The sequence below is a fragment of the Theobroma cacao genome, chromosome 9, assembly GCF_053813885.1.
Source record: "Theobroma cacao isolate CCN51 chromosome 9, ASM5381388v1, whole genome shotgun sequence".
NCBI classification, from domain to species: Eukaryota; Viridiplantae; Streptophyta; class Magnoliopsida; order Malvales; family Malvaceae; genus Theobroma; species Theobroma cacao.
Genome location: NC_142647.1, coordinates 9,249,262 through 9,265,058, shown reverse-complemented (window position 1 = coordinate 9,265,058; position 15,797 = coordinate 9,249,262). Strand labels below are relative to the sequence as shown.

The window sequence follows — 15,797 nt, the reverse complement described above, 5'->3', positions numbered from 1 at the left end:
TTTACAATAGAAAAAAGAATGCAATAAAAAAATTGTGTTTATCTCTGAACTGCTCCATCAGATTTTTCAGGAGATGGGGATTCTTCTAGAGTAAAGGATGTGTGGCAAGAGCCAGTGAATTGTGTTTCTCTTTCGCTCTCTGCTGATGTTAATAACAACTGCTAACTACAAAGTGGATGGGGATCATGTTATTAGCCATACTATTATTCTCCTAGGCAGTGTCAACAGTCTCTGATTCATTAAATGTTCTCATCTCTGACATAAAACCAGTGATACAGAGAAAGAAATTTGGAAAGTGATCTAGTTTCTTAAACGAGGGTTACCAATATTAGTTTGAATAATCAAATGACAAAGACATGGATCACGATGATATATTTTAATAATGGTTTGATTCTCCAGCCAAGCAGATGGGTGCAGTGTCAAGGTTTTCAAGTCATTATCGAACTGTTTTTGGCTTCAGCAAACTAGCAAAGAAGTGAACCATTTGAGTGGCAAAACTCATGCTACCTCTGGAAAATGCTGGCTGGTACATTTCACTATCTTGGTCTTTTCTAAAAGTGGGAAGAAGAGTTTCGGGCACTTGACACATTTATGAATTCTCAACTTAAATCAGTTCAACCCAGAATGGTGCTCTCCAAGTGTCAACTTGCTATGACTATGAGAATATGAAGATATTCTTTCAACCCTGCTAATTGTTACACATGTATAACTTCGTTACTCACATCATCAAATCCGAATAATATTTAGAGAAACCCTTTCATTGGATAAGGGTTGCAGAGTAGGTATCATGATATTTGTCAAGTAAGAATTCCACAGTTTTTCAGCCATGCTGCATAGTTGCAGAAAACCACTTTGGTTCCTTCAGAGGTTGGATCTATCCATGTGTTCTAGAAAGATAATGGCTTGCAATAATTGAGACAAAATCCAATTGGTTGCAATCAGCAAATCTGTCACATATCACAAGGCCAACTGTAATTTTGAATCCTCTGTGGAAGAAGAATAGCAGAAGGCATCAGAAAAATCCTCTCTTGCTCACAGGAAATCAAATGAAGGTAAATTGGAAATTCACTGGCATACTTTCAGCATGGGACTTAAAGATAATTTGCTTCAAATTGCATGACGAGAAATATATTAAAAGTTCTTCAGGTTTGAGAAAGAAACCTTTAAAGATATACATTGAAAATCCAGTCCTACATGACATTATAAAATAGTTAAGTAAAACGTTCCGATGGAAAAAAAATACATAGGTGTTCTCTGTGATGTATAAAACGATTTCTTTATAACAGTTCAGTTTTCTGTCAGTAGTGAAGTTGCAAGATGTTAATACTAAACTGGGAATGAGAATGCAAATTCACTTTAAAGAATTACAAGTTAAGAGTATAAAAAAATTGTAGATGCAGTCTTAACCCAAAAAATCTTGCACATATACTATTCAGCTGGGACAAGAATGCTCTAATGACAAAATATCTTCAATATGGATATGGACTTTATATTCCCATGGTCATTATTTGCATGATTTCTGTTCACTGCCCATCAGGATCCCTGCTGTATGAAGCCCACCTTAAATAATTAACTCAAAAATCTTAGTATGTGTAATCCCTGCAGTTTGGTTAGTGTACATAGCTAAAAAAGTACTAGAAAATGATCATTTCAGTGTTCTACTTTTCAGGCACTTAAGTGGCTCCTTGCAGCTTTAGTTTCCCATGTAATACCATATTTTGAATTAAGAAGTCCTTTGAAGTACTGAAAGAAGAATTTATGTGCATATATGAATAAGCTACTCAGCTTTGCAAAACCAACTCACTTTCAGGAGGAAAAATCATACATGAAAGAGCTCAAACAAAAACCCCCAAATTCTGCAGATATACACTTTTTTCTTTTCCTGATGGATGCATGTTATGCAATTTTTGCATCATATTCATTTTATATGCAAAACAAGCCCAATAAAAGAACTATCTATTTTCTCACAGCACCCACTAGAAAATCAAAAGATACCATTATATACATTATATGTGCAGAACAGTCTTTTAGCCCATGATATGTCTTCGCATCACTGGTTCTTGTCTGAGTTGATTCCACATTAATTGTTTGATTACAGCCAAAAGTGCAGCATTGCCTGTCCAGGTAGATCAGTCACATTATTATCAAGCTTTCAAGAAAGGAATATAAACATAATGAAATCCAGAACGTAGAAAACACTGAGTAAGCCTTTTTTTTTTTTTACTTGGGAAAAGGTTTTGAATCCTGCTCAAAGCAGGGAGGTCATAGATCAACTACTGAACAAAATGCTCAACTGCAATTTAGTAAGCCTTTGTTACCTGTGGCCATTAATATTTGCAAGAAGATCAAGGGAATAGAACCAATGTGCATGCAAGAGAGTGAAAAAAGGATAATAATAAGAAAGAGAAAACAAGAAGACAAAGGCATACCTCTTTGAGAGAAAGTAGAGTGACCTCATCCGAAGGAGTGGATTTCTTTGGTCTCCAATTTCTCATCTCAGATTGTATTGAATTAAGCTGCTCTCGTAGCTCCCTCAACAAATTCAGCTCCTCTTCCCTTCCTTCACTAATTTCATGCCTTGTATTGTTTCTCCCGCTCTCAAGCTGCTCAACTCTCTGAGTAAGCTGTTGCAACTCAGATCGATAATCATTAACACCAGTAGCTGGGTGAAGAAGAGCCGATTTGCAGTCAGCATTCGTCTGACCTCTCAGTTTACATAATTTTTTCTCATGGTTTGCACTTGGCAAGTTATTCTTCTTTACCCGTTCAGTTTCATATTGAGCAGGCGATATGCAGTCAGCATTCATCTCACCTCTCAGTTTACATGATTTTTTCTCGGGCTTTGCACTTTGAAAGTTATTCTTCTTTATCCAGTTAATTTCATCTTCTGCAGGTGACATAAAAGGTTCTTCCGGAATCAAATCTGGCTTCTTAAGCCTATTATCTCCTTCCAAAATTGACTTACCTCGACTCTTTTCCCCATTAAAGCAAGTTTTGTTTCTCTCACTGGTTTCTGGAACTTCAAATATATCTGGGACTTCAAATATATCATGAACAGTATTAGAGGAACAGGCAGAACTTGGAATGGCTTCTTTTTCTAATGAATCTTCATAACTTTTTATTTTGTGACATTTAGGGGGAATTTTTGCTCTTGATGGATCAGAGGATGAGCTGGTACTTCCAGACACTGATTCAACCTTTACATTTGAAAAGTTATTTTGACCAACTTCTTTACAATCTGAAATCTCTTTCACCTTTTCATCTAGCATTCTGATCTGTTCCCAGTAAGAATCGTAGTCACCAGCTGCTGAGTTTAAGGAACTCCTCTTTGAATCCGAGCTTTTATCATGAACTACCTGATCAAAATTCCCCACATCTATGCTTGAAGACAAATCTGCAACTGGAAATGTATATCTTTCTTCATCAATAGTACTCTTCTTTTGATAGAAATCAATTGGTAAAGTTGCTGGCAGAGAGCTGAGTCTTCTCACAGTGGCTTTGACGCCCTTTTCTCCAAGAAATGCATCATTTCTTTCTGAAAATGAATTCTCTGGAAACTGTTTTTCAGTATCACCCAAATCATCACAACCCAAGCTTAGAAGTTTGTACTTGTACGCCTGAATTTGGTATTCAAGAGAAGAAATTTCCATTTCTTTCTGGTACATGAGATCTTCGAAAATTGCAAGAGACTCCTCTGCGTGGCCAATCTTTTCTTCAGCCAATCTCTTGTATTGACTTGCTTCCATTTTCACTGCAGCCTTTTCTCCTTGCAAACGCAGTATCATAGACAAAGCTTCATTAGTCGCAGTAGCAGAGGCTTCTCTTTCCTCATCCAACTCAGCATAAAGCTTCTGCAGAAGTTGCTGTTGAGTGCGAAGCATTTCTTTTAAAGCTGTGATATCCGTTTCCTGACTAGGCAAAGTTGCGCTACTACCAGCCATGGCACATTAATTAAACTTGATACAATGCCAAGCAGATGGTTCTGACTTCTGAAAGACAAACAGACCAAATTTCTCCCATCATCAATCACCCAGAAATTTATCATTTCTCCTTTTCATATTCATGTGAAAGGCATCCGAAATAACAAACTAAACATAAGGATCAAGTTGCATCCAAGCATTTAGCTCATTGATTGGTGCATGATTTTTCTGCCTAAATCACAGAGTTTGAATCCCCCTCTTCCAATTATAAAAAAAGAAAAAAAACATAAGGACCAAGCTATGAAATAGAAGGATATAAAACCACATAAACTAAAGAACTGTTCCATTGCTCAAACACATACATTTCAATAAAATATACGGTTATGACAACTAACCAATCAAGCTAGAGGGAGCAAATAACCACACCAGGAGCGGCTCATTAAGCTTAAAGGTCTAAAGCAATTACCATATATTTTTTAAATGACTAATATAATTTTTTTTTTTTACACATGCATGGCTTAATCTTTGAGACAAACATAAAATGACTAATATAAATTAATAATTAAAATTTTTAATTTAAATAAATCAATTATCACATAAAATAAAGATAATATAATAATATAATATAAACTCTAAATTAAAATAAAAAAGTATGTAAATATTAAAACAATAGTACTTAATTGTTGAATACTTATTACAAATCGTAAATAAGGCTCACAATTTTATGAAGATAATAACATAATAGACTTCTTATTTATTTTTTGAAGAAAAATTGAAATTAAAAAGAAGAAGGAAGAAAGAGCAAATGAAAAAAAAAATTAAAAAGTAGATTTTATACATTAAAAAAATTAATTTGATATAAAAAAAATAGTTGTTGAAAATTATTAAATATATTGATTGAAAATAGAAAAAATAAGTGAGAAAAAAATAGTTGTTGAAGATGATTAAATACATATGATTGTTAGTTGATTGAAAATAAGAAAAATAGTTGAAAATTTAATAATATTTTAAAAATTAAAAATTACCTTACGCATAAAAATAAAAAAATAATTTTATTAATTATTAATTATTTTTATATATTTTTAATATAATTAATTATATTATAAAATTATAAAATTTTTTCAAATTTGAAACTTCTCTAAATTGAGACCTAAAACCTTTGCTTGGGCCTAAAGTCTTTCCTTGGGTGACTTCACCCAAGGGTCGGCCCAAATCCATATACGAAAACACATAGATATTTTCTTTTTGGAAAAATTGCACAACTTTCACTAACAAACTATCAAGATTGCAAGCACCAAATCTTCTTTTATGTCTCTCACAATCTCACATGCCCAAAACCCATTAAAATCCAAGAGCTCTCTCACAATCTCTTAAAGGCACATTTCAACTCTCTAAAACAATCACGCTCAACCTTAGCACATATTTTTTCAATAAAAAGAAGTTCTAAACTTATCTACCAAGTAAAAGATTAATTACCAAATAATTTTTTCAAAGTAATTCTAAACAAACATAAATAGGATTTGAGTAAAAAAAAAAGAAAACACCCAACATATTTCCGGAAAAAAATAACTGTATACACATTACATTATACTGCCAAGATTCAAAAACCAAAAGAGAAACTAAATTCCAATAGCTATCCAAACTCCAGAAGAGAAACAAACGTACCTGGTAGTTTTCCAGAAAGAAACAAGTTCAATCTTCAGAACAGGGCCCCTGATTGACGAAGAAGATGATCAAACCCTATTCTGAATAACAGCCCTCAATCAGTATACCAATGCTTTTTCATGCTTCAACCTTTCTCTGTTCAAGGAATCCAAAATATCAATCGCTCCAGCCTCCCGAAAACCAAGAGGATAGAAACTCAAAACAAAACCCAGTTTTCAATTCTCAATCAAAGCAAAAGAATTCTTTTCTTTTTGTTTTTCCTATCAAAATGAAACCTGGGAAATCCTGAAATCTGTTGGGTATGGTAAGTCTTATTACAGACACGGATTGGCTTTTGCTTTGCTTTGCATTTCAACAAAGCAAAGTCAAGTTCAACCGTGTCAGGTAAAAGGAAAATTTATTGAAAACGATTTTGGCAAGGCAATCTTGATAAAGAAGAGGAAGAGAGAGAGAGAGAGAGAGAGGGGCATTGGAAACTGCTTTGGAGAATTAAAACGTAAAGAATAAACCCCTGAAATGCTAGATATTTCCAAGATTAACTCACTGTTAATTATGGGTAATTAATGATTGCCAATGTGGGACCTTGTTTCCATGTATTTCTTTTCCCGCAAACTTTGTTCAAAGCCTTGGATTTTTAAAAAGCCGTTGAGGTTAAAAGCCATCTTAACGGCTATTCGCGGGTCCACATGTCTTGCCGACCAGTTCATTACTCTGCCCGTCCCACGCGTTCTCTGTGTCTCAGACATAAGTATATGGCAACTTTAATTAAATGCCTTTGATCTCCATCCTTAATTTTTAGTTAAAGGTTAATCTCCCAAACAAAGCCTTTCATCTGACATGCCTTTCAATCAAATATTCTTACAACATGTCCTTTATGTCCAAAAGCATCACTGGACAAGACATTATAGTGGACAAGACCCCAAATTTTATTGCGAATTTAAATTTTGAAATAAATAAAGTGAGATTTGTTGAATAGAAGAGGATTATCTCTCATTTGGTAATTAAAATATTTTATCATGTCGCTCAACCTTGGATCAATAGGGCATTCCTATCCTCCCGAAAGGATAGTAAAAAATATATATATATTCTTAGTCCACTATTGATTCAACATTTATTTTTTTATTTTAAAGAAAAAATAATCGAACATGATTTTTTAAGTACAGAAATACACGTATTTACCAATAAATCAAATTAAGTTTCACTGTAAGTATATTTATATATGATGAATTTTGTTAATAAGAGATTCTGAAAAGAATGAAAGAGTAGTACTATTTCTCTTTTAATAAATAAATAAAATAAAAGGCAAGGTTGACTTGTACTTGTTTAATATTATCCATAGTGGCTTGCAAATTTTAGGCAACTTGGCATGGAACGTGTTCAATTTTCAGATCTGATGTGCCATGGCTTGTAGTTTATCAAGTTCATACAATTATTATCTTCTCTGGGCATGCTTTTCTTTTTTTTTTTTTTTATTGAAGAATTATTTGCACATGGTTTGGGCATTAATTCTTGGGGAACATCTCATCGTTCTTATATTCAATGTCTTCGCCACTATGTTTGGTTATCAGTATTTTTATTTTGGACCATGAACTGGTGTGGATACTGGCAAGCGTTGGCCTGTAATCTAGTACAGCCCAGAGGTGAGGAAGGGGGAAAAGAGAACAATTAGTAAAATATAAGAAGAAATTTCCTCGTATTTGAGTCACATGGAAGGTGCAATCAAGCGTATGGGCTGAAATTCAGGCTCTGGTTCATGCAGGAGTTTGGATACGGTCGTACGTGAACAACTACCATCAAGTTAGTTGTAATCAATAATTATCAATCTGTCGCCATTGCAACACCGAGGCCAACTGATTGTAATTTAAGATTCTAATTTAAAAGTCAACTTTAGGATGGACAGAATGAGATTCATGAAATGCGAAAAAAGTCTCGCTTTTTGCTATCCAAAATCACATGTAAACATAAAAAAAAAATGACAACTTAATAAGAACTAGATATGGATAATTTAATGAGAGCTAACACCCACATTGACGAGAACCACCGACCAGAGAGGGCATGGGCATGGAAAAGCCAAGTCAAGTTCAAGTATCATCAGTTTTGGAGAAAACTTTTGACACTCACAAAGGAAAGGGAGATAGGCTCACTTTATCAAATTCTATCCCATCATGTTGGATTAATTACAAGCTCACAAAGGCAAACGAACCCCAACCTTTGCCCGCACTAAAAGAGGATTTTCATCAAGATTTAGAAACAAAATGGACTCGATTTATCGATGACTAATGATGGGTGTGACCAATTACGCTAACAAAATAGATTTCAAAATGAGGAGGAAAGAAAGGAGAGAGAATGGAGGAAGAAAGAGGGCGAAATTTCCCTTGTATGGATTACTAGAAAAGAATAGGAAAAAAAATTGGATATCTCATAATTGTTATTCGATAAAGGTTCAGAAGGGAGTGAATGATAACTTATAAAATACTTTACTATTATTTCATATTTTAGTTACGTATGTTCAAATAAAGAAAATTTGTTGGAGGAGATGGAAAACAATGTGAGCTTAACGGGCCCCAAATCATTGACACAGCTGTTCGGAAGGAGACATGACACCTACAAATTCCTCACAAAACCCTTTCTGGAGAGCTTGCTCCAATGATGTGGCAACATTTATGAATTTGTGGAGAAGGAAGGTCAGCTCAAATCCTACGCGCTCTATATGTCACAAAGAAGAAAAGACTATAAGACATGTTTTATTTTAATTTGAGCGGGTGAAAATAGTTTGGTTTGGAACTGGCCTGAATACAAAGTAGATCATATCACAACCTTCGACAGATGGCTTAATAAAGTTCTTAATATGAATCATTTGAGCAGTGAGGAAAAAAGGATGCTGTCTGTGTTTACAGCATTCACTTGCTGAAATATTTGGAAGGCTAGATGTTAAACAAACAAAAAAGGAAAAGAACAGGATCTGATGATGACAGGGGTTAGAATAACAAGCGTAGTAACAAAATATAGAGAGATGATACAGCAGAAAGGTGTCAAACAGACTGAAGAACAGAAAACAGATCAAAAAAATGAGTTGGACAGGCTTGGTGAGGGATGGGTGAAGCTGAATCCTGATGGAGCTTTCAGTAATAATCCTCCAAAGCTGCAATTGGAATAGTTACTAGAAACATCCAGGGCAGAGTGCCAGCAGGGGCTGGAAAGATTGTAGATGTAAACTCAAGTATGGAAGTTGAAGCAGTGGCTAATAAAGAAGGAATCGGATTAGCTTGTGAGCAAAATTTCCAAAGGTCATCGTGGCGACAGACTGAAATTCTGCATAAGAACCTAAATCAAGCAAGCCTTGCCCAGATTGGAAGTTCTTGCCATTGGTGACGAACATAAAAGCTTGGTTCAGAAAGTTCGAAACTGTGAGGGTGAACTGTATCAGTTGTAAGAACAATATGACTGCCGATAGGGTTGCTGCTCAGTCACAAAGGGAGATGTGCCTTTCAGATTGGGTTAATATAACCCCATCCTCCTTGGTATACATATCCTTGATAAAAATTGTCTTCCTGCACCTCCCTCAATTCTGTACGGTCTTGAGGTACATAGAGAAAGTTGAACTCCTCAATTTTTTCATAAATAGTCCATATACAATACATTAACATATCTACATTTGTTACCTATCAATAAAGTCTTTTTCTACTGGAAAAATAAATAAATAAATAAAGACATTTGTCAATACAAATAATGGGAGTGTGTAGGGTTTTGGAAGGATAAATGTATCTCTTCCGATCCCTCCCACTAAAATGTTTTTCAAACAAAGGAGAGATGCTACTTTCTTTTTCTCCTTCCCATTCAAAGAAAGCACTAAGGAAGATAAAGCACGAAACAATTTATAGCTTTTAACTATTTCAAGTTTGGTGACATGCAAAAAGGTTAAGTTTTTTAAATTGCCGGAGTTAACTAGACACATTAAAACAAAAGGATACAGCATCAACTTTTTTAAAAGAGACATCTAAGCTGCCAATGCTAGGAATTCACTGTAGTAAAGAATGGTTACCCTCAGGTCAATCCACTGGAACCTCAACTTCCATCTTCAATCCAGAGCTCCCAAGAATCTGCAAGAAGTGCAGTCAAATTGTATGCAATATAAGAGCTTTACAGACGCATTAGATACCAAATAAGAAAACCTTATACACACACACACACATACTATGTTAGATGATAAAACAAGCAAAATTAGCATAAGATGTCAGCAATATCATCTTGCAGAGTATTACATTAGTAAAATGTTTTAAGATTAAAAAACTTGAAAGAAAGCAAAGTGAACAGCAAACCAGGCTAATCCTAAAAGCACTGATCATCTATAGAAGTACAGATTATGCAAATATTTTCTATATGTTCATCCCAAAATAGTGAAAGAATATAATGAATTAATTCTAAGAGCTTCAAATACAACAATTGGGATAGAAGTGCAAGAAAAACTGAATCTATGGAAGTTCCAAATTTCAAGCTAATTAAGACATTGAGCTCTCAGGGCACAGCTCAATCGGACCAAAAATCATGTACACATAGACAAAGCTACCAAGTAGGCATGAGCACACTCTATAGTTGAGACTCTGTCCTACCACAAGCAGACTTAAACAGAGACTCTATCAATGTAGCTTTATTCTGTATCAGGTCACATTGTACTCTGCCTCCAGTTAACTTGTACTACTGCAAGGTACTCTAATTTTAGCTCATGCACCATTCAAATTAGACTAGGATTCAAATGCACTTCGATTCACCAAATAATGCAGAGACAGTTGTCAAAATCAAGTGATGTGACACCAAAAAACCCAACTTAGACAGCTAGAAAAATCTGCAGCAGTAGTTAGAGTATGCTCTTCCATGGTTAAAAAAAAAAAAAGATCTTCCTTAGAACTTAGTTACAGCAAACCATGATATGGCTACACTGTACTTGAGGCTTTGATAGATAAACAGCCGAATATAATTCTTCTCATTGCCCCCTTTTACGGTGCTTTAGTTGTAGGAGAATGATGATCTTTCTCCTTTTCACCTCCTCCTCTCATGCTCAACAGTTTCCCTAAAATTTGCAGAATTTGAGAAACTATTATGGTTTAAAACACTAAGCCATGTTTTATAAATGATGCATGATACTTCTTTTACCTCTTTTTTTCTTTCCATTCTCATACTTTACTTGCTTGAGAGTCTTGAATAGCGGACTCTGCCTCCTATTTAGACATTGCTACCTCCACTGACTTTCTTACCCAAAATATCAACTAGATTTCAAATGGTAAACAAATTAAATCATAACTATAAAGGCAAAGGTATGATACTAGATTCCAAAGTAACCCATAATGCTAGTTTAAATAAAGCTTGACTTGATAACTGTAATGAACTTAACCTTCCTGTAATAAGAGAAACAAATTCCAGCACTAATCTGGTCTATTATGAATTCACCACCAGCAACAACAACTAAGCTATTTCCCCACCCTAGAATCAGCTATATGGATCATACTGTATAGCTGTGCTCTAATTCGATACTGTATCCTCAATCAATTCAGTAAAAGAGAGGAGCTTTTTTTAGTTTCCATTCATGTCCCCTCTGGTCTTCCTCTCGTTCTCTTGACATCAGTATCCTCCATTAAATTGCATATTCTCACAAAACAACATACTAATATATTCCTAAATAAGAAAAGCTGATATAGAAGCCTACCAGCTGAGTCTATTGAGCTTCAAAAGAGATATCTCCATAATCATTTAATCTATGAACAAACATTTTAAAGTTTTGCCCTCATTTTATATGTTAAAAGATCGAGAAATAAATTCATCAAGTATGTATGACCGATTTAAGAACAACTCTATCATTCAAACTTGCTCCCTCTCTGTGTTTTTGCCTTAATAGCTTTGTAAGAGCTAATCCAGTGCTACTCATTTCCATAATCGTCTGAGTGAATGCACATTGTAAGAACATTCCAAAATTCACATCAGCATTATAAATAACTCAAAGCAAAATGAAGCTATTCCAATGTTGAAAAACAAGAAATATCAGATATAAAGGCAATGGTACCTTTACAAAGTCTGACATAACTAACAAGGACTCCTTCGTGTAGCCTGCTTCCTCGAGAACATGGGTCAAAACTTGCTGTGCCAAACACCAAAAACACATCAATAGAAGGCAAACAAATCTCAATATCATAATTTCTAGTGACAAAAAGAATTAAATGCAAAAAAAAATGTATACTTCATTTGAGTATTGTTTGATTATCTCAGCAGAAAAATCACGGTTTGGCAGTCAGTAACCAGATGCATTTCTAATACCAACTGAAATTGAAACTACAGTGACAAAGAAACATCCACATTTTCCATTCTCTTCATCAATGTTCCAGGAAAAAAATTTTGCAGACCTATTATGGCATATCTCTTTTAATCAAATACAATTCCAGAGAAAACAACAATTTTTGAGTGCTTTCTTATACAATATCTGAAGATTGCAACCTGTTTTCTCCTTCTACATCCAGTCTTTTCTTCAGCATTGATTTGTTTGATATTAGTATCGTTAAGCCAGTAAAAAGGATGATGCCTTGGATGATAATTTGTTTTAGAAAGTGAATGATATCAAACTTTATCTTAGAAAAATGCTGCTTATCCTATTTTGCAGTTAAAACAACAGCACAATGACACAACACAAATTCCAAATGTTTTTCCTGTCAATTAAACAAAGAGCAAAGAAAAAAAAATGTTGCATTAAACTAATAGAAAATTTAATTAACAACTAACCTCCCTCTGTTGTTCAGATATGAACTGGCCGGTCAAATCATGCAAAACATCCAACATGTCATTAAAGGTAACTTTCCCATTGCCATCCGAATCATACACCTTGAATATAACTATAAAATAAATGATTTAAAATTGAAAAATTTCAGTAAAAAATTAAAAAAGGGCAGAAATTAACTAAACTTGATATTAAATTAATTAATAAAAACTAAGGAACCGTTACATTCAATTTTGTGTTGCAGAGTAGCACGAGGACTAAACGCAGACAAAAACGCCACGAATTCCTTGAAATTCAATCCATCTAGCATCCTCAACAGTCTCTGCCAAATTTTAAAAAACACAATTTCACCAAAAAAAAAAAAAGAAAGAAACTCTGACGACGCGCATTTTAAAGACAGAAAATGAACAAATTGAGAAAAAAAAAAGAAGAAAACCTGAGAGAGAGGATTAACAGCGAACTCAGGCACGGACAAGAACTCCTCGGCGGAGATGAAACCGCCGCCGTTTCGATCCAACTGGCAAAATCTCTGGTATAGAGACACGATCTCTTGCTGCGAAACTGCAGATCGATCAGAAAAACGCACAAAATCAACCGCTAGGAAAGCCTAAACTAGTTACAAGATCAAATTTGGAGAGTAAATTTAGGTGAATGGCAGCAATAGCGAGTGACTTACACGCGTTGTTACAGTGTTGTTGTACTTCTTCGATGTCGTATTGAGTAAGCATCGACGACGTGTTGCCCATTGATGTTTCCGATGAAGAGATTTGTTTTTTTTTTGTGAAAATGTTGTAAATTTTTGTGCAAATGTGGTGGTTTGTTTGACTGGATTCAGGAATATTCAACAACCTTTGCCTTTGCAGCAGGGGAAGCTAAGGTAATTGCGGGTGGTTGGCTCGTGGCAGGTTGGCGCGTGGGCAGAGGGCACGTAATGTTGGCGTTTGAAGGTGGTAGTTTAGTTTGGTAATTTGTCTGAAAGTTGTGGATACGCTGATCGAGAACAAGATGAAAAGTACAGAAGAGGAGCTTTCACTTTCATTTTCCACATTGGCTTGGGTTTGGGGATTGGATTTTCTCCTTCTTTTCCTTCTTCCTCCTAATTTTGTTTTATTAACTAAAATTTTCAATAAATTCTTCCAATTTGATTATTTATAACCGAGATTATACGTTAGCATTTAAGGTATATAAGTTTAAACTAAGCTTATTAATTAAATATCTAAAACATTAAATTACATTTTACAATTGGTTTGCAAAGATAAAATTTATCTCGCTATTTATTTTGGGATTCAAGTCAAATTTTACTATATACTATGTGTCAATGTTAAATTTTATCACTAAATTTCAAATTTTCATTAAATTTTATCACTATAATTTTGTTAATTTTGTTGATTTTTTAATAAAAATAAAAAAACCAACAAAATTGTTATTTGTATGAATGAAATATTTTGTAAAACATTTCATTTCTATTATTTTAAAAAAATCAATAAAAATTAAAAATACAGTGGTAAAATTCAATAAATTGAAATGTTGTGACTTTAACTCCTTTGATTTATGTACTCAAAACTAAGGCTGAGCAACGGGTGGTCAACCAACTGGGCCCGATGATTTTCGGTTGGAAATGGGTTGGTTGATCGGCTCCGGTTAAGGAGCTGGTTGAGGGCATCGGCTTCTGTGGTTTCTAGACTTAGTCGTTGGTGGGGAATCCTTCCCTTTGAAACCAACCGAATAACCAACCATCATTTTTCTTTTATTTTTTTAATATTGGGTAATGTTATAATATAATTGTGATTGATCTTGTTGAAATTTTCTGTTAATTAACCTTCATTATTTAGTTCAAATTTGTTGAAGATAGTCAAGGATTGTGATTGACATGGGTTGAGTTTGCATAGTTTTTTTTTTTTCAATTTTTAGAAGGTGTTTTTTTTTTGTTAATCTAAGATATGATGGAGGTGAGTCCACTTGTTAGCAGACTCTGTTTAGAAACACAATAATAGGGACGAACCAAGGATACTAAAAAAGCAAGCCAACTTTTCATATACTACATACATTGCATTACATCCTTTATATCAACATGGAAACATATTAATTAACATCAAAACAGTTGTCTGGCCTTTGCTCGAAAATTTATGGTTGATTAAAACGATGAGGAAGCATGGTTTGGACAGGTCAAGTCAATGCAAGTCGTCAACACTGCTAGTCCCAAAGGCAAACCAAAGCCCACAACCCCTTAACTGACCGATCATGGTTGGTCACGATCTGATTGGTTTAGGGCTATAATTATAATATAGATAATAAAAAATAATATTGCATATCAAATAATATCTTGAAATTATGAGTCTTTCTTGTTTTGATTTATTTTGTAGGTATATATTTGATTATTTTGTAAACAAATAGAAATATCATGTATCCTTGAATTTATTTGCTAGTAAAACTTGCATTGATTTTATTAGTTGATTTTATTAGTTGCAACAACGTCAGTTGAAAGAGCTTTTTCAGTAATGAAATTTATAAAACACAGACTGCGCAATTGAATAAGTAATGAAAGGATGAATGATTACTTGGTGACATATATTGAAAAAGATGTATTTGAGAGTGTTTCTACTTATGCTATCATACATCGTTTTCAAAAAGTGAAAAATTGTTGTGGACAATTATGGTTATCTTAGATATTTTTACATTTAAGTATTAAATAAATGTACTGAATTTACATTTTCTTTAATTTAATGTTAAAACTTCTAGTTTATGGATTTTAACATATTTATTATTATTATTATTATAACACCACTCAAAAAAATTCCTAAATCTATCATTGTCCACAATTAAAACCAACTGACTGAACCATTGCTCAACCCTACTCAAAACTTATTTAGTTAGTAAATAGTTGAAAAATTAAAAAGTACAATTAAACTATAATTATCAAATTGGATGGAATTTAAACAAATTTAAGTATTTAAGTTTTCGATACTTTTTATATTTATTTTTTATAAAAAATAAAATATAAGAAGATTGAGAAAATCAAGAATAAATATAATGTATACCAATCTTATATTTGATGTATATGGGAATACAAATTTTTGCCCCTTCTATGCCCACTTTACTGCCCCTTTCATAATTTTCTACCATCTGTCCGTTGGTCTATGAAAAGTTAGCTAACGACAATTGCTTGTCATTGCCTCAAGCTAAAAAAAAAATAATGTGATCTTGATCAAATATAAAAGAAAAAAAGAGAAAAAACACCCCCACCCATCTTCCTTCCAAGAAGGCTTCTAGATAAGCTAAAAAGAGATATTGAAATCAATGTTAAGTGATACCAAATTAAAAACAATCAAGCTTTTCTATCCTTCAGCATTGACGAAATCCTTTTATAGATGATGATCAATTTTTGTGTGTTGGAGATGATATGATTTGGGTTTTCTACATAGATTAGAAACGAGCGATCCTTGAGGAAGTAG

General features: G+C 33.8%; 2 protein-coding genes across 4 annotated transcripts; both read right to left on the bottom strand.

Moving 5' to 3' along the window:
• Positions 1 to 1,755: 1,755 nt before the first annotated feature.
• On the bottom strand, positions 1,756 to 6,056 carry LOC18589018 (uncharacterized). Of its 2 annotated transcripts, none has more exons than XM_018127811.2 (3): positions 5,586 to 6,056; positions 2,430 to 4,178; positions 1,756 to 2,116 (listed from the first exon to the last, which is right to left on the bottom strand). In XM_018127811.2, exons 2-3 carry the CDS (start codon positions 3,939 to 3,941, stop codon positions 2,093 to 2,095), a joined length of 1,536 nt encoding a protein of 511 aa, XP_017983300.2. In that variant the 5' UTR covers positions 3,942 to 4,178; positions 5,586 to 6,056; the 3' UTR covers positions 1,756 to 2,092. The 2 variants fall into 2 exon arrangements, with proteins under 2 accessions (XP_017983300.2, XP_017983301.2); XM_018127812.2 differs by having other exon boundaries at positions 2,430 to 3,989.
• A 2,460-nt stretch (positions 6,057 to 8,516) lies between these two features.
• LOC18589017 (uncharacterized) lies at positions 8,517 to 13,434 on the bottom strand. 2 transcript variants are annotated; one of them, XM_007013811.3, is made up of 7 exons: positions 13,022 to 13,434; positions 12,782 to 12,906; positions 12,571 to 12,667; positions 12,351 to 12,460; positions 11,641 to 11,715; positions 9,628 to 9,685; positions 8,517 to 9,162 (listed from the first exon to the last, which is right to left on the bottom strand). In XM_007013811.3, the coding sequence occupies exons 1-6, from the start codon at positions 13,089 to 13,091 to the stop codon at positions 9,635 to 9,637; spliced, it is 528 nt and encodes a 175-aa protein (XP_007013873.1). In that variant the 5' UTR covers positions 13,092 to 13,434; the 3' UTR covers positions 8,517 to 9,162; positions 9,628 to 9,634. The 2 variants fall into 2 exon arrangements, with proteins under 2 accessions (XP_007013873.1, XP_017983333.1); XM_018127844.2 differs by lacking the exon at positions 8,517 to 9,162 and having other exon boundaries at positions 9,440 to 9,685; positions 13,022 to 13,432.
• Positions 13,435 to 15,797: the final 2,363 nt, after the last annotated feature.